The sequence below is a fragment of the Colletotrichum navitas genome, assembly GCF_030913465.1.
Source record: "Colletotrichum navitas strain CBS 125086 chromosome Unknown LY79scaffold_14, whole genome shotgun sequence".
Taxonomy (NCBI): domain Eukaryota; kingdom Fungi; phylum Ascomycota; class Sordariomycetes; order Glomerellales; family Glomerellaceae; genus Colletotrichum; species Colletotrichum navitas.
In genome coordinates this window covers 342-23331 of record NW_026850560.1, presented here as the reverse complement: position 1 = coordinate 23331, position 22990 = coordinate 342, and the positions used below count along the sequence as shown (strand labels likewise).

The 22990-nt window shown below is 56.6% G+C and overlaps 7 protein-coding genes across 7 annotated transcripts; 4 read left to right on the top strand and 3 right to left on the bottom strand.

The window, feature by feature from the left end:
• Positions 1-130: 130 nt before the first annotated feature.
• On the bottom strand, positions 131-1826 carry LY79DRAFT_667678 (calcineurin-like phosphoesterase; the record flags this gene model as incomplete). The annotated part of the gene is made up of 3 exons (XM_060563416.1): positions 131-160; positions 218-370; positions 423-1826. The coding sequence occupies 3 exons, from the start codon at positions 1824-1826 to the stop codon at positions 131-133; spliced, it is 1587 nt and encodes a 528-aa protein (XP_060416666.1).
• Positions 1827-4759: 2933 nt separating this feature from the next.
• Positions 4760-5435, top strand: LY79DRAFT_545726 (uncharacterized protein). Its single transcript, XM_060557190.1, has one exon. The coding sequence runs from the start codon at positions 4775-4777 to the stop codon at positions 5189-5191; it is 417 nt and encodes a 138-aa protein (XP_060416665.1). The 5' UTR covers positions 4760-4774; the 3' UTR covers positions 5192-5435.
• A 3833-nt stretch (positions 5436-9268) lies between these two features.
• On the top strand, positions 9269-10288 carry LY79DRAFT_577663 (SUR7 protein; the record flags this gene model as incomplete). Its single annotated transcript, XM_060559894.1, has 1 exon — positions 9269-10288. One exon carries the CDS (start codon positions 9269-9271, stop codon positions 10286-10288), a length of 1020 nt encoding a protein of 339 aa, XP_060416664.1.
• An 815-nt stretch (positions 10289-11103) lies between these two features.
• LY79DRAFT_667676 (WD domain-containing protein) lies at positions 11104-14676 on the top strand (the record flags this gene model as incomplete). The annotated part of the gene is made up of 3 exons (XM_060563415.1): positions 11104-11124; positions 11276-13362; positions 13425-14676. 3 exons carry the CDS (start codon positions 11104-11106, stop codon positions 14674-14676), a joined length of 3360 nt encoding a protein of 1119 aa, XP_060416663.1.
• Positions 14677-15017: 341 nt separating this feature from the next.
• LY79DRAFT_88070 (uncharacterized protein) lies at positions 15018-18057 on the bottom strand. Its single transcript, XM_060565185.1, has 2 exons — positions 17742-18057; positions 15018-17679 (listed from the first exon to the last, which is right to left on the bottom strand). The coding sequence occupies exons 1-2, from the start codon at positions 17969-17971 to the stop codon at positions 15225-15227; spliced, it is 2685 nt and encodes an 894-aa protein (XP_060416662.1). The 5' UTR covers positions 17972-18057; the 3' UTR covers positions 15018-15224.
• Positions 18058-18927: 870 nt separating this feature from the next.
• Positions 18928-20292, top strand: LY79DRAFT_510305 (CTLH/CRA C-terminal to lish motif domain-containing protein; the record flags this gene model as incomplete). The annotated part of the gene is made up of 3 exons (XM_060554149.1): positions 18928-19063; positions 19123-19256; positions 19330-20292. 3 exons carry the CDS (start codon positions 18928-18930, stop codon positions 20290-20292), a joined length of 1233 nt encoding a protein of 410 aa, XP_060416661.1.
• A 1188-nt stretch (positions 20293-21480) lies between these two features.
• Positions 21481-22693, bottom strand: LY79DRAFT_510499 (uncharacterized protein; the record flags this gene model as incomplete). The annotated part of the gene is made up of 3 exons (XM_060554171.1): positions 21481-21972; positions 22031-22502; positions 22566-22693. The coding sequence occupies 3 exons, from the start codon at positions 22691-22693 to the stop codon at positions 21481-21483; spliced, it is 1092 nt and encodes a 363-aa protein (XP_060416660.1).
• Positions 22694-22990: the final 297 nt, after the last annotated feature.

Sequence of the window (22990 nt, the reverse complement as noted above, 5' to 3'; positions counted from 1 at the left end):
CGCCTTGAAGAGCTCTGGTCTGAAAATGTTCTGCCCGGTTGCCCGACTAGTTGTAATTCGTAGTAATGATCCATCAGTGAATGGAGATTTGTCTGCTGCTGTCCCTCGTCTCCCCAGCACGGCCACCTCATCAAACGCTTCGCGGCTCGACGTGTGCAGGCTGTCATGTTTGTCAGTCTGCTTTCTTTTCCGCGTCACGCATCTCGAATCGACTCACCGGACTGTTGAGCATGCTCTGCCTCTTGTTCCTGCCTTTCTTGATGTGGCTCTTCAGCGCGCTCGAGTCTAGCGGCTTAAGCAGCTCGAAGCTGCAGAGCAGCTCGTTGGAGACGGACATGACGGCGCCCCAATTGTCGAACTCGCCGCAGTACTGTCGTATCTTGTTAGCAAATTTCACGGCGCACCGACAGACCGAGACTTACGTTGGGGGCACTGAATACTGTCACAAGAACCCTATCATTGAAGAATTCGTACCCGTCCTCAACCACCATGTGTGCGCGACAAATCAAGTCGAAATCGTGCGTCGCAAGGAAATCCAGTATCACTCTCTTGCCGAAGCAGTAGCTCACGCCTCTTTCGTTGGCTTCCCAGTCTTGTTCCATATCGGCCGGATCGGACCACAAGAGGTCGTTGAGCAAGCCGTAGTCGGGGACGTCGGTGGGACGAGCAATGTTGCGAATATCGTCCATGTGACCCAGAGCGGGGGATAGACCGCCGTGGACGCAAAATATCTTCCCTGCAACAATGGCGGCGATGGGCAGCGTGTTGAAGCAGTCAATGAACGTCTTCCAGATTTTGACGTTGCAGCGGCGCTTGCACTCGTCATAGAATCCGTAGACCCTGGTGACGTTGGCACACTCATGGTTTCCTCTCAGCAAGAAAAAGTTCTCGGGAAACTTGAGCTTGTAGCAGAGCAGGAGGAGGATGGTCTCAAGCGACTGCTTGCCGCGGTCAACGTAGTCGCCCAGGCAGAGGTAGTTGGACGAGGGCGGGAAGCCGCACATTTCGAACATGCGAAGGATGTCCGTGTATTGGCCATGGACGTCACCGACAATCTTGACCGGAGCATCGAGTTCCAGGAGGGCGGGCTGCGAGAGAAAGACCTCGCGGGCTCGTTGGCAGATGGCCACAATCTCGGCGTTCTTCAGGCATACGCTCTTGGTAACCTTGCCGGCGTAGCCCGCATCGAGAAGCCGCTTGATGAAGTCGTCGAGGTCGATGTCCTTGATTTCGCTCATGGTAACGCCGCCCTCCTGCTTGTCGCCAGAGTTTGTCGAGGCCGTCTTCGCAACGGGAGTAGCAGTGCCGTCACCGCCCTTTGTGGCCAGAATTGACTTGCCTGGCTGCTGCATGTGGGTGTTCAAGCTGCCTCCAGCACACGGTGGCTGGTCGGAGACGTGGTCGACCTCGCCCGAGGCCTGGGCGGCGCTCACATCATGAACTCCATTCTTGATGGTGCTCGACTGCGTGGGAGATGGCGGCGGCTGAGAGTCGTCGAGCGGGGATTCGACATCGCCCGAGGGCGAGATGGGCGACGTGATGGAATCGTTGCGACCTCGGGGTGTACCGGACTTTGCGCTCTTGCCTGACTTGACAGAAGCAGCGTCGGACTTTTCGTCCGTGGGGGAGGTGACGATGGAGTTCCTCGGGCTGTCTGTCCTGCTGGAACCGGGGATCTTGGATCGAAGGGCTTTGAACGAGCGCGACGAGTCCTTGGTGTCGGATCTGCCAAAGGAAGGGTATGACTTGAGAGTCTCGGCAGTTCCGTCAACGCCGGCGCCCTTGCTAGATGCATGGCCGCCGTCTTTGGATGGCTGGTTTCCCATGGTGTGTGTATCTCGTGTGGATGCAAAGGAAAACGAACGGTGGCGGGTGTTTGTTCCGCCGGTCGGGTTGTACGCGTGGGCTGGCCTCGTCTTTCGTCTGACGTGTGGGCTAGCCTAGACGTCTCGCCGCAGCAGCCTGGGTCTGGCAGGGGCTCGAAATGGTAATATGCGGTGCTGCGTTGCAGTGCAGGCCCTAGGGAGGATGGAAGAGGCGGTCGAGAATGGACAGGAAGCGGATGCGGGAGGGAGAGCGGTGTCCGCTTGAGTTGTCCGTTTTGGGCGTGTGAAGGCGATTGCCTTTGATCGGTGGCTAGAGGGGAGTCGGAGTCGTTCAGTGAGCAAAGAAAGCGGGCGAGTGACGTATACGTGGCTCGCAGGCGGCGGGTGCGCTGGGGCTGGGCGAGAAGGAGAGAAAACGGGGGAGGTTAGTCGTCGGCGGGCACGGATGGAATGAAGTTACTGAAGCGTTCGTTCGAAGCGGCGCACTGCATAGGAGGGAAAGAAAAAATTACGGTCAGCTTCGGTCGGATTGCGAAGGCGGAAGATAAGGCGAAAGGTCCGAATTGCCGTTACGGTCAGAAGGGTGAGGGGGGACGAATGAATGCAGGACGGCGGCAGGGTGCTAAGGCGACACGCATGGGACAAGCCCGGCGGATATTAGGTTTGGGCTCCGTACCTCGATAGATGATGGACTCAGAGACGCCCGTGACTTACGGCCCTTTCGGTGAAAGGAAAGACACAAGTTCGTTCAATTGATGGAATGTGGGGGGGGGGGGGGGGGCAGGACGGATGTAGACAGCAAGCGATGCAGCAGGCAAAGAATAGCCAGTCAGTAGGAGAGATGGCGAGACTTTTTGAGTGTCTTTTGTTGTTGGCCAAGGTTGGCCAAGGCGTTCAGAGGTGGCACACGGCGGCGTATGGGGCGATGGTAGTTGATGTGTTTGTGAGGAGGAAGAGAGGAAGTGAGAGTGTTAATGTGTGTGTGTGTGTGTGTATGAGTGAGAGAGAGAAGGGGGGGGAGAGAAAGAGGAGAAGCACGAGAGGCAAGGTAGTGGTGGTGGTGGTGGTGGTGGTGGTGAGAAAGTTTAGTCGATCGGATTCTGCAAAGAGGAAGTCGAGTCCCGTCCTGGTACGGAGTACTCTGGATTTAACACAACCAAAGCCAATCCCCAGTGGCGGCGCCCGGCTGCCCCAAGGTCTTGGTTTGGCGGCCGGGTGCTGGGTTGCTTTCGCCAAGGACCCCAAGATGGAGTTAGAGCAGCTCTTGGGAGGGGAGAAGAGGGGGTGAATGGTCTCGAGGAGCAGGTAGCAAGCAGATGCTGTCTCGCTATTTTCCTTGTCACCGTCTTTCTTCCCTGTCGAAATGGCGCCTGAAACTCGTCGGGTTTACTGGCCCAGTGGGCTGGGCTGACCCAACCAAGGATGTTTTTTCCCTTGGTAGGCCACTCTCCTTCTATTGTCTGTGCTGCGCTGCTTCTCTCCCGGGGGGTTGCTCTGGATCGTTAAAGGAGCCTCGCCTCGCCCTGTCCCTCGCGTTGCAATAAGTTGGGCAGGGTGGATGAGTGGATGGGTTGACGGATTATATTGGGTTGGGCAGAGATCAAGCACCAACAACTGCCGCTTGGGTGCTTATCTCCGGCCACCCTCGCTGAGCGAGAGGTCGATACGGTAGAGAGAGAGAGGAGCCTGATATCCTTCTTGATAAAGTGATAAGCAGCCGATGCAAAAGAGCAAGCAAACGGCGCTTGGATGGATGGCTGGTGCTCGGCCCCTGTGTCGATGTTGGACGAAGAGAATTCCGGCGCAAGGCGGGAATACAAGATTGAGACGAGCACAAGAGATGGGCGCGGGTGCAGCAGCTTGGCGGGATGTAAATCCGTTTGGTCGTCAGTCAGGAACGAAGTCTGAAAGATGGGATGGGATGGCCCTCAAGATTGCACCAGCTCAGTATCGTGACCCGACAAAGGGGAAACTACCCAAGGCAACAGAGTCAATGCTCGCCATCATCGAGTGCTCGAGGTTACAAAGACGATGCAGTCACGCCATGTGCTGTGTCGACGTCGCATATGATATGTGCACACACTATCTCCTACCCAGGGAGGCTCCTCCTTTCTGTCACATCGTATCCTAATCCACTGCCTGCTCGCCGCTTCGCTTGGTCCGTGCCAAGTGAAGCTCAAATGTCCAGTATTGGACCCTTCCATATGCTATTGTATAATGTTGAAAGCTCTCCGCATGCACCTCGACGGTGACTGATGCAATGCATGGTAAAATGACAGACCGGGTGCCAATCGGGTCGCGGGCTGGGTGTGAGACGACTCCGCCCCGTCGATAGACCCCGGCCTCATCCCTCCTCCTCCTCCTCCTTCTCCGCCGCCGCACCGCTGCACCGCTTGCAGCCAGATGTTGCATCCCGTGGAGAGACGCACCTACGGTAGTGTAGGTAGTCGTGGGTAGGTACCATTTTACCGTTTGTTTGCGCAGAGGCACATGTTCCTCTCGCCGTCTGTCCTCCCCTCATCCTTTCCTCCACATTCCCGCCTGTACTGGATCAGGAATAAATGAGCTCGAGGCTCCTGCCCTGTGACGATACTCTGGCATCTACTGCGTAGTAGCTGTCGACCGTCTTTTCGTAGCGCAAGGGTGTTTGCTACTAACGCGAACCGTCGGTGTCTGAGATGCAAGCGCACACGACCGTTCCGTCAACGCGTGGTCAACTGCTGGTGGCGGCATCACAAACACCCGCGGGGCTTCCTAGGTACTTCCCGGTCGTCGTATGCACCTCAAGTTTGGGTGTGGGAGCCGGGCGGGGAGGGGAGGAATGGGGACGGAGGGGAAGTGTGGGAAGAGGTGGAAGCACAAGGCCACGCCTTGGGCCACGGTGGAAAGTCCTGAGGGGGATGAATAGTCGAGAATGATCCCCCCCCCCCCCCCCCCCCCCCCCGCCGATGCTGGCACGCTTCCTTCGCACCCTAACGGTTCCGAAAGCATTCCACTGCCATCATCCATCATCCATCCTCGCAGAGCTGTCGCCGAGCGCCGCGGAACCGGTGACAATTGGGTCTGACTTCCCCGCTGACATCGTCCAAGCGATCCGCAAGCCCGCATACATGCCTGGTGGATGGGCGCTGCCAATCGCCACTTGGACCCGTCGTTGTGTCCTTACGCATCCATTGCCTTCTCCGTCCTTCAAGTCTCCAAACTCCCATCTCCATCCAACTCCGGTCCAATGGTGCGAGAGTGCATTAACCACCCTACACGGCCACGGTCACAGTCACAAGGAGTCTTGGCAGCGCCGACTGCTTCTGCACCGGCATGACTCCAGTAACAAGCATCGCTTGCCAACTCAGATATCTGGATCCTGACACCAATAGCTGCACGTTCCAATCCCGCTTACATTCCTTCGCTGCGCTGTTCCCGCATCGGCACGAGCACGTGCTGCAGCTGCCTGCTGCGCAACAGTTGAGGGCCTCAATATGTATATACAGGGTTAAATAAAATTCAAAAATTCAAAAAGGGGGAGAGAGAGAGAGAGAGAGAGAGAGAGAGAGAGAGAGAGAGGGAGAGAAAATACTCCAATGGCGGAGGCTTGCTTAGAAAGTTGCCAAGATCACGAAGCTAAAGTGCCAGGAATGTGCTCTGTATGACATGTCGGACCGCTGTGCAGAATGTCGATGTAGCTGCAAGTTTGTGGCAATATGCGTATCGCAAATATGATGCCGTCCAGGGCGCAGCTTGCCACGAACAGCCGTTTTGCAATGTTGCCGCCGAGTACAGGTAATACCGCTGCTTCGGAGACATTGATCGAGCCCCACCGCGGAACGAACTCGGACCAGCTCTGCCGTGGAAGCGGAAGCCGTTCAACAAAGGTTGGGTGGCCATCATGCCCACGGGGGGACGCTATTGCAGGCCTCCTCTGCCCCGTCATCGACGGAATCAAGGAGACAAAAAAAAAAAAAAAAAAAAAAAAAAAAGAGAACAGATGCTACTTATTGTCGCTGAAACAGGCCTCGACTAGATTTGACCTTTTTTGATCAGTCGAGGCTCTTGCAATCGCGGCATAAAATGAGTGGGACGGAACAACCTGAGGTTTGATGGCGTGGCTTTTCCCGGCATCTGGGGGGGCTGTTCGTTCCTCGACGTGCAGTGTTGCAGCCAAGACCGGCATCTCGTGAAATGACGGCCCGTCCGAGTTCCACCAGATAAAGGAAGAAACAAAACGCCGAGAGGTTCAGTAAGAAAGGGGACCCGCAGCATATGGAATGTAAATAGCGCGGGCGCAGACTAGCCTTGTCATGCGAGGCTTTGAAGAGTCTCCCATGAGAACTTTTCACAAGCAGTCGGAGTCGGATATTGTGACCAAACCAACCGCATCCCGAAGCTCTGAGGGTCCAGTCGTCTCTCCACGCGCGCGCCCACAAGCCAAAATCGAGCTGGGGTCACAGTGTCGTAATGGGGTTGCACGGCCGAGCCGTCATGTGCGGGAGCTATCAACATGGCGTCAAGCTCGGAACATGGAGGGGAGGTTGCCAAGTCATTGGACCCTTGTTAGATAAAGGTTTGCTGGATTGTCAACATTGAGGAGGGGGTGAAGGGTCTCCTTCGACGTCCAAGACCCTTTCTGAAAGAAACGGCGGAGTTAACTGCCGCTGCCTCAGCATAGCGATGGCCAGATAAGCTGCTAGGTTGTTTCTCCCGAAATGCTCCGCCGAGGAACAGGCAGAACGGGAACTAGCGGACCAGGCCCCGGCAGTCATAGGTTTTTCAGCTTGACGATGGTGGCGGTGATGACTTCGTCAACGCGTCGAACAGGCACGTCGACCAATGGCATCATGTTCGAGATTGCAGGTCCATCTTCGGCGCCGACGACCGGAGAGAGTGGTGGTATCCCGGCGGCGGTGCTAGGTTCGGCGAGTGCGAAAAAAACGAATGGCTTCTAATTTTAGAGATGAATGCGTGAGTTCCGCCTCGTTGGCTTTCTGGCTAGTGAGAATTGGGCAAAGTGTTGTACAGCATGTACTCCGTATAGTGTACAGACAGATGCGGTTTGCCTTTTAGAGTGGCGGGGAGCGGGCCCTCAGTGGGGGGGATCTGGCGAGCCCCGAAAAAAAGGTAGTTAACCAAACATTACACCTACCTCCGCCACCATACCACGTCGCGCACCCGATAACTGGGTGCCACCTCTCACCTTACCTGGCTCTGACCGATTAGCGACAGTATTCGACAGACATGGGAACTGAGGTGAGGACATGGTCTGGGAGCGTGGGCTTTGGATTAATCCGGGCTTAAGAGTGCTGCTGCGCTTGAGAATCGTGTGTGTTCCGTTGCTCTCTATTTCTCACGCGGTCTGTTATGCTCATACCTCTCTCTCTCCCGCGCTGATGGCCGACGAGGATGATGCTCAGTCGGTGTGGGAGAGAAACACAAGAGCTGAGCCCCCGCAGGATGACGAACCCCGGGCCGCTTTTCAACTGACTGCGTAGCCGTAAGGGGCCCGACTTGGAGCTTGGACGTGTCAGACTGCGAGACTGGCACCGATCAAGGCAGATCTTGCAGGATGGGACCCTACGAGCCAGGTTTGGTGGGTGTTGTTTTGAGGTTCACTCTGTTGTCGACTCAGCAACAGGCCACCGATCGTCTGCTCATGGATAGTGATTGACAGCGAATCTTGCTGATGGTCGCAGTGGAGAGCCACTCGTTCCCGAATGGGGGGTTTTTTTTTTCTTCCCCTGGAGATCGGCATTGGTATCTCTCTCTCTCTCTTACACACATGTACCTGTACACAGTGTGACAGCTATCATGACAGTTACTATGTGTGTGCCGGTTCCGTCTGATGTTCGCGAAATCCTGGAAGTCCGACAGACACAAGTCGTCCAAGGGCGAATGAGAGGCCTAGGGAGCAGGCCGCGTACGACGACGTGATGAAGAAGAAGAGGAAGCAGCAGCAGCAGCAGCAGCAGGCTAGAGGGTGTATTCTGGGCCCGGCTTGCATCCTAATCAATCTGCGGCGGCTTATCTGATGAGATGACAGGATCGGGTTGTTCTTTCGTCCCGCAGGCCACAGCAGTCCAGACATGACGGCTTCAAACTGCACAATGAGCGAAGTGCCGCATCTGGACGATGACTCGAACAGTCGCAATCCCGGACTCTAAGCTAGACGGGCAAGGTTTGACTGCTGTGTCAGAAGGTACCCGTGCGCGGGTAGCACAGCCAGACTGTACCTCCCGCTGGCGTCGTCAGTCCTGCACCACAAGAGACTAGAGGTACCTTCACTTGCCTGTGTAGTAGTAGGTGAAGGTGAGTGGGCAGGTACTGTATGTGTCCCCCATCTTCTCCCTCCTCTTTGGGAATTTCCAAGCTGTCACCAGCCGCCGTCATCGTTAGAGTTTATACTGAAGAGAGGCTACATCAAGAGCAGAAGTGAATGCTGATTCGGGGCCGCGTCCGATACAGTGTTTCCGCACGGTAGGTGAGAAGGCATCACAAACGCTCTTTCTCTTTGCGCGTGGTTCGCTCCGCTCTTCAGGCTCCCTCGGCCTTTCGACCCCGTTGCTCGGTCGAGGGATCATGGGTGCTCCCAGAAGGGCCGGGGCTGAGTCGTGGCCGCTAGCTGCGTGGAGGCAGGTCGGGTCGCAGCCCGTCAGCAACGTAATGTAATGTCGACTTCGGCGGCGCCCAGCCAGCCAATAGTCAAGAAGAGATGTGCTTGGCAAAGGCAGTATCCGTAGAAGCAGGGTGGTGAGAAGGTACCCGGATCATGGAACCTGTTTACCGTAGGCTGAGCTCACTCCGTGTCTCTCACTCTCTCACTCACACTTAGTCACCCACCTGCGTATTCCGGTAGTGTATTTGGTGTACGGAGTACAGCCAACGGCGCAAAGCTGCGCATCCACCCGTCCCATCTCCACCCAAAAGAAGAAGAAGAAAAAAAAAAGGACGGTTGGTTGCTTTGCTGCGCTCACATGTAGGTACTCGGTACTGCGCCACGGCCACGTCCCTGCCCCTGTCGTGTTTCCTGTCCCAATCCTAACCTGCTCTTGCCCTGCGCCTTCTTGCACGTACCGGTACTGTCGTCGTGCCTTACAGCCGAAGTAGGTACGTAATGGCTCCTTACATCCTCCTCGTTCTCGTCTGTTTTATAAACATCAGCACTCGTCCGTCCATCCTGTGTCAGCCTCCTGCCTTGTGCCTCTTACACTTATCACTCGCATCCGTTTACCTCCCTAACAAATCCAATACTATTAAGGGCTCTTTATCACCGCCCTTTCCTCCCTCGCTATCTACCTATCTCTCCCCTCTTTTGCTCCATCTGCCGGCCCTCGTCTGCTTCCTAGACACATTCGTTGTTGAAGAAGGTCGACCCACTTACCCGAATCAGCCTATCTCTTAAATAAGCATCACAACCTCTCGCGTCTTAGCAGGAATATTCCATCGAGGCAAAAATGGGTGTCGGCCGGGTTATCTGCGTGGCTCTGCCATTCATCCTCACCGTCGGCTCTCTCATCTTCCTCATGATCGCCGCCCTCGGTGGCGTCTCCAACAAGGACCTGTACATGTTCCGTGTCAACCTCACAGACTTGGAAGTCAGCCCGGCCTCGGTATCTAGTATAGTATCGAGAGACGCCAGCGCTGTCAGCTTCGGTACCCACCACAACCGCGCTCTGCTTACCGCCGACGCCGACGATGCCGTTTCCAAGGCTGCCGCCGACGGTACGCAGACGAGCAACATCACCGCCGCCGACCTCGGCCTGAACAACCTCTACGACATCACTCTTTGGGGCTACTGCACCACCGGCACCGATGGCGGCAAGACCTGCACCAAACCCAAGTTCGACTGGGCTTCCGACTACCTCAACACTTCTACCCTCGAGGCCATCGGTACCGCTGCTGGCCGTAAGATTGAGCTGCCCAAGGAGGTGAAGACTGCTCTTTCCGCCTTTAAGACTGCCACCAAGTGGACTCAGGTCGCCTATATCATCGCATTCATCGCTCTGGGTCTCGAGATCGTCTTTGGCATCTTCGCCAACTGCACCCGCGCCATGTCCTGCATCACCTTCCTTGTCGCCTCGGTCGCTTCACTCGCTGTCTGCGCTTCCGCCGCCCTGTCCACCGCCATGTCCGTAATCGTTGTCGGCGCCGTTGAGGGCACCGCCAGGTTCTACGGCGTCTCTGCCGGCTTCAACAACAGCTACCTCGCCCTCGTCTGGGTCTCTGCCGCCATGGCACTCGGCGCCGGCTTCTTCTGGATGTTTACCATCTGCTGCTGTGCCCCCAACCACACCAAGAAATCCAAGCGCAACAGCGACGGCGAGAAGCTCCTGCCCCAGACCGCCAGCTATCAGCCCATCCACGAGGACAACGGTTACTACAAACAGCAGCAAGCCGCTCAGTACGGTGCTCCCCGCTACGCCAACGGCGCCCGTGGTGACATGGCCTACGAGCCCTACTCTCATCGGTCTTAAATCTTAGGACCTGGTAATATGGCGACTCGACAGACGAAGCTGCTCTTATGGGCACGGCAACTTTCTTTTTATCAATACACATTACTCATTACGGCATTTTTGGCGTTGGGGTAACGGCTCACTCATGAGAACGAACGACACGCACAGAGATGGATATGAACATTTATTTTGGCAATGGAGGTGATCGTCAGTGGGGGGTGACGATTGCTACGGACTTGCTGGTGGATTCGGATTTCTGGAGATTGGAGATACCCATCCAGGCCTGACTGTTTATAGACCTCAGACGTGCTTAATGCAATCAAAAAACATAACTAGTTTCACCAACAAATCTCTTTGCCAGTCACAAAAACTGAGCGTTTCATGTGACAGCCTTGTCATGAGTCGGATGAATCTGACATGCGTTTAAGTGCTGGACAGGATTACCTTACACGACAACGTATGTCCTTCCGGTTATTAGCACTGTCGAGGGATTGCCTCGAAATTTTTCACAAAGTCACTTGAGGGGGAGGGGGGGGAGAGAGAGAAGGAAAAACCCCACTAGGCGGCAGAAGGAGGCGGATGATTCGATCCACCACATAATACACCACCTCCAACTGCATACATACTTTTGCCAACGGAGGATGCCCTTTTCTGCCACAGTTCAGCTCAGCTCAGCCGCAAACTAGCATCATGATCCTGGGTCTCTAGGCAACCACTTCACACGGAAACGCACTCTCCTACCGTTGACGCCGTCCGAGGCCAGGGTAGTGAGACTCTAAAAGTCGGATATTACCTGACTTGGGCAGGCCTGATTTGCCGGCTGCCCGCTCTTCCTCATGAACCAAACAGACTCCGCAGTTAGTAATTGAGGCTATTCCTAAACCACAAACACACACGGCGTTTTGCTATTCTCTTTTTTTTTTTTTTTTTTTTTTTTTACCCCGTTTTCCCCCGTTTCCCTACGAATGAGGTCAAGAAATGAGCTAGGTGACTGATCAGCGAACACAGCCATCCGTAGCCCGGCCCCTACGACGGGACCACTACTTCACCCCGGTCACCGGTCTCAGCTTCTTCAACGCTAGGGACCGTGAGACGTATCTCCTCGCCGGTGAAGACTCGGAGCTCAAGATCTATGACGTCGAGGGTCGACTGCGTGGTCAGCTCAAGATCTTCCGTGCCCAGTCCATCCATGGCATTCACGTCCGCGCCGGTGAAGAGGACGGCCAGCAAAGGCGGCAAGTGCTCCTCTGGGGAAACCAAGCGGTGACTGTGATACCCGCCAGCGTTGTCGAGGATCTCATCCTTGCCGATGGAAAGGCTGATGAGCCTTCGGTGCCGCTGGAAGTCGTGGAGGCCAGAGCGCCGGACTGGATCTACGACGGCGCCATCTCGCCCGAGGATCCGGGCCGTGGCGTGCTAGTCACGGCGCACAATGAGGTCCTCGAGTTTTCCATAAGAGACGATGACAGAACTCTTGAGTTCGGTTGCATCATCTCGCCCTCGCGGCCGATCCTGTACTCGGCCAGCCTCACGTGGATATCAAAGACCTCCGTCCTAGTGGCCGGGGGCACCGTCTTTGGTGAGATTGTCGTCTGGAAGTGCCACTTCTCTGGCGATGCGGCGGAGGCCGAAAAGAAGCCGTGGAGCGAGGTCTTTTTCGTATTCACTGGCCATGAGGGCTCCATCTTTGGCGTGGACATTTCCCCCGAGATCGATATCGGCGAGGGGGGCAAGGCGAGGCTTTTGGCCAGTTGCAGCGACGACAGGACGATACGAGTCTGGGACATCACCGAGAGGCCCGAGGCCCGGCGGCTGCAGTACGGCGCCTTCAGCGAAGTTCGAGAGACGGGGTTTGGAGGTGCTGCCGCGGATCTCGCTGCGACGCAGGTGGCGTCAAACGCGCCCCTGGCCATGGTCATGGGCCACATCTCGCGCATCTGGCACGTCAGGTTTCCGCAGACACTGGACGAGCTAGCCAGCCACTCCGCCACGACGATATACTCCTTTGGCGAGGACTCGACGTTGCAAACCTGGTCCCTAGAGATCGACGTCGGGCAATGGCGGCGGAAGTCCCTTGCCCCTGCGGCCGCGGATGACGTCCAGGTCGCCGCTACGATCACGCACAAGGAGACGTACGCCCGCCACGACGGCAAGCACATCTGGGCCACGGCGCTCACGCAGGCGGCCGGCGGCGAGGTGGTGGTCGCCACAGGCGGCGCCGATAGCAAGATCAACCTTCTCTCGGACCGCTCGCGCGCGGTTCGTGGTGGGGTGTCCCAGGTGAGGGACTTGCCGAGCGAGCTGCGCACTTTGGTGATGCGGGACGTGATCGGCAAGCTGCCGGCACGGGACCCCGACTTTGCGACCCCGTCTGAGGTGAAGGAGGCGTTACACAGGTTCACGTTCATTTCGAGGGAAGAACTGCTCGCCACGAACAACACCGGCCGTCTCCTGATCGGCACGTTCGGGGCGGAGCTGACGTGGTCTGAAGTTGGGACCGATGCGGATACATTGCAGGCGCTGAGGACCTGCACCAGCGTCAAGAGTCCTGCGCCAGGTACGGCGCTGCTGGGCACGGCGAGCAAGAAGGTTTTCCTCTACAGAGACTCGGCCCTCCGGCAGATCGGCACGGTGCCAGGTAAGATTGCCGACATCTTCTGCTTGGGCGGCGCTTCGGGGACGACGCCGAAGCTGGATTTCCTCGTTACCATGCTGGGAGGCGAGGAGGCCACGCAGATCCTGACGCTGGACCTGGAGACCTACACGGTCACTTCCATGGTCTCGGTTCCCGAGCTGGATAGCAGGTTCGTTGTCACAGCCGCCTGCCAGATGAACGACCTCCTAATCCTCGGCTCTCGCCATGGGTACATGTCCGTCTTCCGCCGCACCGACGGCCAACTCGACACGCTCGCGGCGCCAGACAGACGCACCAACGACGCCATAACCTCCATCAACCCCCTCCCCGTCCCGTCCCCTTCTTCTACAGCACCTCACATCATCACAACAAGCCGCGACGGAAACTACCGCATCTACGAACTCCCCCCTCCGCCTTCCCGTCCCCACTATGTCTCCGTCAAGAGACCGCCCCCGCCGCGGTCCCGAACATCGAAGATGCCTGGGTCGCTGGGACGGACCTCGTCCTCTGCGGCTTCCGCAGCAAGCACTTCATCGTCTGGAACGAGACGCGCCACGAGGAGCTTCTCCGTGTCAACTGCGGCGGCGCGCACCGCGCTTTCGCCTACATCCCGCAAGACGGCAACGGTGACGTCGGGCTGCGCTTCGTCTACAACAAGGCCGCCACGTTGGGCGTCTACGTCCAGCCGCCCGCGTCGGCCGCCGTCGCTCACCACCGCACACTCAAGCGTGGCTCGCACGGTCGCGAAGTCCGCGCCGTTGCGTACTCCGGGCGTCGGTACATCGCGTCGGGTGCCGAGGACACGGCCATTCGCATCTGGGAGTACGCCGCTGTCCCGGAGTCGAATCCCTTGAGACGGGAACTGCGCTGCGTCAAGGTAGTCAAGCTGCACACTGCGGGGCTACAGTCCCTTAAGTGGCTCGGCGAGGAGCTGCTCTTTAGCTGCAGCGGCAACGAGGAGTTCATGGTCTGGCGGGCGAGCGACCTCGGCAGTGTGGCCGGTCTGGGCCTGATGCGTGAGGCTGTGTTCGCGGACCGGAGCGCAGACGGGGACCTCAGGATCACGAGCTTCGACGTTGAAAGGCTGGAGGACGGGGCCGCCGCCATCACGATGGCGTTCTCCAACTCGTTTGTCAAGACGTATAGGTACACGCCCGACACTGGCTTCGAGCTGATGTTCCAGGGGCAGTATACCGGGGCGTGTCTGACGCAGGTGCGGCACCTCCAGGTCCGGGAAGGGGCGTTCGACGTCGTCACCGCTGCGACGGACGGGTGCATCGCCGTCTGGCGGTCAGCGGGTGCCGAGTACGTTCTCCAGAACACGGTGCGGGTCCACCAGAGCAGCATCAAGGCGCTCGACATACACGCTCCGTCTGCGGGGCGGGCCGTGGTCCTCACCGGAGGCGATGACAATGCTCTGGGCATCACGACGCTCGGCTTGTCGGCAGACGGCGGCGGCTTTGCGCCCGTGGCCAGGGCGGGCGTCAGGAAGGCCCACGCGGCGGCCATCAACGGGCTTACAGTTCTAGGGGCCAAAGGGGCCGACGGTGAGGTGGTATTCGCGACGGCGAGTAACGATCAGAGGGTCAAGGCGTGGAGGCTAAGGTGGCGCGAAGGCGTAGAAGAGGTCACGCTCGTGGCTGACGAGTACAGCGGCGTTGCGGATGCCGGTGACATCGAGGTCATCGGGGATGGGAAGCTCGTCGTCGGCGGCGTTGGGTTGGAGGTTTGGGATTGGTCCAGGATGAGTGGCTACTATAAAGGGGGCTTGTGACGGTCATGCGATGGAGAAAATCGAAACTTGGAATACAAGGTGGTGGTTCGAGAGGGGGCCGTTTTGTTTGGGCCGTTCTTGCTCATGGAATTGAAGCCCCTATCACTTACTTGGGCTCAGATATCTACACCGAATATAATGTTCCCGGTCCCAGAGAACCTGATCCTTACTGCTTCCCTGACCTTAGGCTGTCCCGAAAGAAGGCACTCCCTCTCCCTGTCCGAGTCCTGGGTCATAGTTGTCAACAAGACTCTGATCAAAAGTAGAGTGCACTGCTGTTTCCTGTTCTGGTGGCGATATGCAATAGAAGTGCCCAACACTTGTATGGCTGGTTAAAACATTATGCATATATTTCCCTAGAAGCAACTATGGGCCTCGGTCGGCAAGTATGTAAACCCTTGTGCGTTGGATGAATGAAATCATGTAGCCCTTTCCGGAACGAAGATGCACAAAGGAGCACTCGTTGCTGGGTATTTTCCCGATGCGGACAATAAAGATGAACCACGCTATGCAGCTTGAAGGCCACCGGCCTTCCTTCCTCCAGTCTTTCACGTCCCCCTTGTGATGTTGGGCCCCGTACCGATTCCTGTCAGCGTCCTGACGAACCAGTGCGCCCAGCTCTCCGTCTCGAGCGTCCTTTTGAGCTCCTCGGCGCGCTTCTCCACGTCTTCGACCTGCCTTTCGAAAAGCCGGACTCCGTCTTCGACGTCGTCCACCTTGCTCACAAGCCCGTTGATCTCGTACTCGAGCCGCGCCACAAGCACTTCAACCTCCTTAATCGCCTCAGTGATGTGCGCCCGCTCCTCGGCGATGAGCTCCGTCGAGCTCTGCTTGACTCGGTGGTACGCCTCGCTGAGCTGGTAGTAGACAGTCTGCAGGCCTTCCTGCTCACGGCTGTAGTGCTCGTCCAGAGAGTCCACAGCCTTGATCTTGGACTCGACCCACGGGTTGACCTCGCGCGTGATGGTCGCGATAGAGTCGTACAGACTGCGGGCAAACTCAGCCAGACTAGCCTGCTGTTGCAAGGCATCGGCTGTGGAAAAATGCTTGTCGTCGTATAGCTCAGTGATTTCCTCCCATCGCAAGACCGCCTCTTCTGCATCTCCGAAGGACAGCCGCCGGGGCCAGCGAGCCTCGTTCATAGGGTGCTTGTACGAAAGCCTTGAGACGGCGATGCTGTGTCGACGCTGAAGAAAGCTCAAAGCAGTGTTGCCTGTCCTTTCTGCTTCGAAGGGGCCGTGTAGATCAGCTTCGTCAACCACAGACCCAGCAACCGACGTCTGAACCCGATCAAGCCCTTCTTTCACCGACTCGTTGGGAGGCGTTGTAAATCCGCCCTCCATATGCGCCGAGCTGGGTTCCAATGCATCGCGGGTTGGCTTGGACACTACCGGCATATTTTCGAGTTCTTGTGACGACTCCCGCAGCTCCTGCGCGACCTCTGCCTCCTTCTTAAAGGCAGTGAGGTATTCCTCCGGCTTGTTCTTCCACGTGAAGGCCCTACCAGCCATGACCGGGGATAGAGTCGCAGAAGACTGTACCAAGTTTGAGATACCGGGCGCGCTGTTACTGTATCCATTCTCGCCAAAGTCGTCTCTACTAGGACGGCTCGCATGGCCTCTCAGGCCGGTACCTACGACGTCCTTGATGCGGCCGAGGCCAGATTTGGCGTCACTGACTCTGCCGGCGACGGATTTGAAGACTGTTTTCCTAAGTGCATCCTTCTCTACCGGGTTATCGACCACACTCACGGCTGAAGCAGGCGCCGGGGTCGAATAAACACCAGGCGATTCCTCCTTCTGTCGCTGAAGTTCCTCTTCCAGCGGTAACGATTGTGTTCGTTTGCCTGACGGTGGAGGAACCTCATCTTTCCCGAATAGTGGCTGTGCTACGTCCGTTGGCTTCTCCTGGAGCTCTGGCGCGGCCCTTCTGGGCTTCCCGTACCAGAGCCACTTTGCGCGCTCACCGTACGCCAGGGCAATGAACTTATCAATGTCGATGGTCTCGATGTCAGCTATGCCGGCCTTGTCCTTTCCGCCGACCATGCCGATGACAAGCTCGCCCCTTTTACCGCCAATTTCGGCCACGGTGGACTTGACAGCCTTTTGCACGCCCCATCCTTCGCCAGCAGCTGCTTTGGCCGTAACGGCATGGAGTTTGAGAATCGTCTGGCGATCCAGTCGCCTTGTCCGCTCAAGCTTGTATGCTTTCTGGAAGTAGCCGATTCCCCTTTTCGTGCTCTCGATGTCGAAAACATCTTTTGAAACCGGTGCACCGTAGTAATGCAGCCGGTTGCGGGCACCCATCAGCAATCCCAGCAACGCTGCCACAGTCGTCGGCCCCAAGATACCATCTGTAGGTTCGACGTTGTAGCATTCGGCCCCAATTTCTGTCCACCAGTTCCCGATAGACTCTTCCGTCTTGTCGCATAACAGGCCATCGATGTACTCCATGTCTAGTTTTCCAAACATGAATAGGGATACTTGGCATAGTTTGACTAGTTCCACCGCGGACTGCGAAAAGGGAACCTTTTCGCTTGTCTTGAACAGCTGATAAAATTTGGCCTGAGTCGCGGGAGTAGGGTCCGAAAGATTCATGCCAGATCGCCCAGAGCATCCTAACCGCTTGAGGTTCTCATTGACGATAAAGGCCTGGCGATGGGTGCGGATATCGCCCTCAGGGACGGGTATGACTGTCAGAGCTGACGGAAAGCTGCTGAGGTTCGTAACCATCACATCGCCCAACGGTGTCTCCTTCGGCCGTGCATGGTACTGATGGATGGCCTTGAAGTAGAATCGCAGGCGGTCGGACCAGATGCTCTCATCTGCTGGGACGGCCAGCACCCCGACGACGACCGAGTGTTTCGGGTCACCCGTATATGTAACGATAACTAGCGTCGGCGACTTTCGTGAACACGCCCATTGTTCGACCAAGTATAGCTCGTACCCTTGCAAAACCCCCCTCCGCTCGAGGACAGTGACTGACGGATCGCTTTCTAGGTATCTGTTTGAAGGAAACGTGGTCAGCGTAATGAACCGTATGGGTGCAATACCCAAAGCACTTGCCTGAAGGCCACTGGGTCGGCAAAAACCCATTTCCTCTTCATGGCCGACGATGGAGACGGCACCGCGGGCTCTGTAGAGGCCTCCTTTTGCGGCTCGGGCGGTAAGGGGGTGTCCAGAGGAGACGGCCGGTTGCCCCCACGCTGGGACGCAACTCTCGCCAGAGTCAGCTCCTCCTCGCGGTGCATGCGCGGGTCGTTGGTCGGAAAGGGGAAACGGAATGCCATCTCCATTTGCGGAAGCGCGCGGTGTGGGCGGTGGGCGGTGACACGTTTGAGAGCGCCTACAACAACGCAGCGACTATCTGCAGGAAGACGAAGGCATAGTCGTCGGACTGGCCTGCCTGCGGTGGGTTGTTGTTTCCTAGGGCCCGGTCGCTATTCAATGTGCTGAAGTCGAAGTAAATCAAAGAAATTGGCGTTGTCCTGTCCTACATGTGACTCGCACGGGTATCGCTGGGGTTAAGCCGCTGTCGTTGTCTCTCGATGGGTTTCCCGTCTCGTCCTCTCTCGCTGTCCCTGGGTGGCCGGGCATGTGACGCAATGTCCCTTCGTTGTCGTGGCTTAGTTGATTGGGCCGGCAGCTGTACCGCCATCTCGCTGGAAGGGGTAGCACAAAGGCAAGCGGTGGCCCCCCATCTCCGCAATGGCCTCGATCTGCCCCAAGCAGGCACTAAAACCTGCTCTGTCCCCCCTGTTCCTCCAAGGCCCCCTCGTCCCTAAACGCTCACCGTTTCCCGGGCCGCTGTTTCGCCGGCAGTTCGGTTAGTTGCCTGACTGACAGCGTGCCACCTGAGCGGTCTGCGGTCGGCCACATCTGGTGTTTTGTCAGTGGCCCCGCAGCCGAGGAAGCTTTCCGCTACCGCACTATCAGTGGCTATCGGTAATCGTCTAGACGTGTGCCGACTCCAACCATAACCTTCAACTGCCTACCTACCTACCAAGCGCAGCAGGGACCAGTGAACCTACGCGAACTCACACATCCCGATAGTGAACTTTGCCTTTTTTTTTTCTTTTCCTTTTCTTTCTTTGTTTGCCTCGTTGACGATTCGGATTTTCCAGTACGACTTGTAGCAATGTTCTGCCCGTCATAGTCTCCCGATATTCGAGCTACACGCAACAGCAGCAGCATACATTAACTAAACTTGTTAGACATACCAACAACCCGCACCACCAACTCCGCCACCACCATGGCGGAACACAACCCCATGATGACGCTCCAGGCTGAGCTCTCTCGTTTCCGTAAGGCGACACTCAACTCTGCCGTCAGTGACGCCGACAAGCTCCTCGACTTGCTCGTGCAGGCAAGAGAGCAGATTGCAAATGGTATGTCACTCGCCCCGCCGTCATTTCCTGGTGGTCGTGTGCTCATCCGTGGGGTTAAGCGTCCGATCCGCACCGCGCGAGCTTGACCATGACCAAGCTTCAAAACCCAGTCAACGCAGGCTTCGAGGCAATCAACAGTGACTTGAAGGAGGTCTCTAAAGCACAAAAGGCCTTTGGCAAGGCCCTCGACAAGGTGAGCGCCTGTCGAGCACCAAAGACACGGATGAAACCCCCCTCGTCCGACTAACACCAGCTCCCCCCTCTAGTCCTTCCCTCAGCGACCCCTATCGACGGATTACGACGCGATGGCTCCATATTCCTCCCTCATCAACCGCGCTGTCGCCATGCACATGCTCCGGGAGGGCCAGTTCAGTGTGGCCTCGACCTTCCTCCGAGAAGCCCACGAGCGACCTCCCCCTGCGTCCCCGAACCACCCAGCCCTTGATACCGACATACACTCGCTGCAGTCCCAAGAGCTCCAAGACAAGTTCGCAAACATGTACGAGATCCTGCACGAGCTCAAGAACAGGAACCTCGTCCCCGCCATCGAATGGGCGCGGGCCAACAGCGAGGAGCTTGAGGGCCGCGGCTCCAACCTCGAGTTTGAGCTCAGCAAGCTCCAATTCGTCTGGCTCTTCAAGGGCCCTGAAGTCAACGGCCTCCCCGACGACGCCCGCAACGGCCGCACAGGGGCCCTCGGCTACGCGCAGGCTAGCTTCGGTCGCTTCCAGGCCCGCCACCTCAAGGAGATCCAGCAGCTGTCGTGCGCCATGGTGTACGCGTCCAACATCAGCCAGTCACCCTACGCAAATGTCTTCGACACCTCGGCCGCATTCGACGACGTCGCCCTCTCCTTCACTCGCGAGTTCTGCTCCTTGCTTGGTCTGTCCGCCGAGTCTCCCCTCTACGTCGCCGTGACGGCGGGTGCCATCGCCTTGCCGCAGCTCATCAAGTACACCACCTACATGAAGGCCAAGCGCACCGAGTGGACAACGGAGAACGAGCTGGCCTTTGAGACGCCTCTGCCCCGCAGCATGATCTACCACCCCATCTTCGTCTGCCCTGTGAGTAAGGAGCAGACGACGGAGCAGAACCCACCTATGATGCTGCCGTGTGGTCACGTCATCTGCAAGGAGTCGCTGCAGCGCCTGACCAAGGGATCCCGCTTCAAGTGTCCGTACTGCCCCAACGAAGGCCACATCAAGGACGCTCGGGAGATCAAGCTGTAGGACGAGTTCGGATTCTTCGAGCTGGAGCAGGAGGATGATCGGAGCCATCAAAGACACCTTCTGGAACAAATAGGCTCTTATTTTACGATAGGCTGTCGGGAATAGGCAACGCGATGCAGGCATGGCCCTCGGGCATGTGGGTGGGGTAGGGCACGAAGGCGTTTTCACGGGCAACGAACGGTATAACAGTCTGGGAGTCATTTTTTCTTCTTTGCTTTTCTCGCGGTCTCTTCTGTATTGTTTCTGGGAAAGGCACGACAGGAATCCTCTTCTCTTTGTCTCTTTGGAGGGTCTCGGTTTGGGTCGCAGGTATGGGACAGCGAATCTGGTTATTGTTCAGAATAGCGAAGAGTGAAAGGGGAAATGCAAGTACAACTCTGCCACGACGATCCCTCAAACCAACGTAAGCTGTTCCTGGGTGACTCACGCCCGGTTGAGTTGAACTAGTAGGCCGTAGTCTTTAGCAAAGATACCAAAGTCAAAATCAAGGTCGGGGGCACAACCCGGACGGAGCGTAAAGACACGGACGAGCATCCAGAACGGGGAGGAACGTGTGGGCCGAGACATACAGCCAAGTGTCACATTCACGTAAGATTACCATTTTCAGCCTACCCAGGTTTGAAGACGTCAAGGTGGAAGAAAGTGTTTTGATCATGAACACGTTCAAGGACACAATTTTCATCGAAGGTTTTGAATTACCTTAATGCTGAGTGACACTGGGTTACACCAAGGAAACTTCTGAAGCAAATCGCTGATTTCGACGGCATGTAATGCGTACAAAGGCTTATTAGCCCCCTTTCGCTGCTCCCCAAGTCCATCGTGTCGTCCTGACCAACGGCCTGGTCGCCAGCGCGACTTTACATAAAACATGTCCATAACTCCACCGCTGGGCCAGTCTTCATCCCCCGCGGCAGGTGGAGAGAGCAGGCATCATCAACGCCATATAGTGTGTTTCACACATGAAAAGGAAGAAAAGAAAAGAAAAGAAAAACAGAGTCGATGGGGAATCTCAAGCAGTCCAACACGCGCCCGGCCCTGCGTGTTTGCCGTGTCCGTCCACAATCCCATTAGGGGGTTTGGATGAGAAAGGTGGCATTGTGTCGTAAATCATGTCTTTGTACAATCGAGCGGTATCTCTTTTGATCGTGCGTTTGCCTCGTCGGGTCAAGCCAGCTCCACCCCTTTTCCTTAATCGATCGTCATCCTGCTTGCAATCTGCGGTTTGACATCTTGCAGGTTGATAGAATTCAAGTCCGGATTCTTCTCGAGGTCCCGGGACGGCTTTCGGAGGTGGTTCTTCAGACCAGCTCCGAAGTTGCGCATGCATATAATGCAGTTGGCGATGGTGCAAATGATGAGGAGGATGGTGATGACAGCAAAGGCAGTGAGCGATTTGCGCACCGCCTTGTACTGTTGTTCTGTTTGTGGCTGGTAAATGCGGACGAGCTTATATATGAAGTAGGTCAGGCCGCCGAGATAGAGAACGATAACCGTACTCATGCCGACTTTGTTTTCAATTCTGGTGAACCAGGCTGCCAAAAGCAAAATGGCGATAGTGATGGGGACCGCGGCTATCGTCAGTCCGAATTCGGCGTCGGTATTTGGGGTAACAATGACCAAGAACTGAACGGTGAACCCAAGGAAAAAGAAGAAATCAAACTTCAGAAGTGCGATATAAATCTGGATTCGGTCAGTATACAAACGGATGGTAGGGTTCACAGATAATCATGACCCGTACCTGATAGTGTAGGAAACGCTTCTTCATCCTGTAGTCGGCTCCTATCGTCTTGAGAATGTCCCAGGCAAAGACTTGATACAGTTTCCAGGCAGTGAAGCCCATGGCAATGGAACCAAAGGCTAGGATGCAGGGGATGGCCACCAGGTACGGCTTGACATCTGCCCACATGTCATCTTGCGGGTTCTTGAGGGACTGGTTGACCTTCAACTGGTCCAAGGCCTCTTCGATCTGTTCGACTTGAATGGCAGTGTAGACCATCAATGCGAGGTTGGCGATGCACACGCCAATGACTTGAATTGTGTTCTTGGCCCGCAAGGCATCCCAGACGACAACCAGTTCGTACAAGAAGCCGAAGATGAAAAGGGTCAGGAACGTCGGGATCGTCCGCCTTGGTGAGTCGACGTTGGCTTCGTTCGTTTGCACAGTAGAGTCCTGATCAGTCAACCCGGTCTGGAATTTCCAAAAGACGTAGCTGCGAGATAATTAGCATTGAGCAGCACGACATGCGCGACAGTTCCGGTCGACGATAACTTACCACTCGAATGCCAGGCAAATTATGGCCTGGACGAGAGTGATGAGGAAGAAGATCCTCGGCCATTTGACGCCCATGAAGCCAAAGCCGAGCGGGCCACTGGCACCGCTGCTAGGACGCGAGCCGTTCATGGTGGATGGAGCGAGACCTTCGCGAAAAGCGTAGCCCTGGTTGTTTGATGCCGGGGGCGGGTTGTATTGCTGTTGATATTGTTGTTGGTATTCTTGAGCGTACTGTCGTGCAGCAGGTTCTTGATCAAAGGCTGCAAAGTTTGGGTCGCCGCCGAGCAAAGAACGGCGGGAGTCTAGCCTCGTAGCCAGGTCGACGGTGTTAGCGACTCCCCGAGAGGAGTCGAGATGGGACGATGCGTAATGGTGGTGGGAAGGTGTCGTGGAGGTAAGGTGGCTGGGTGGTATGGTTGTGTGCGT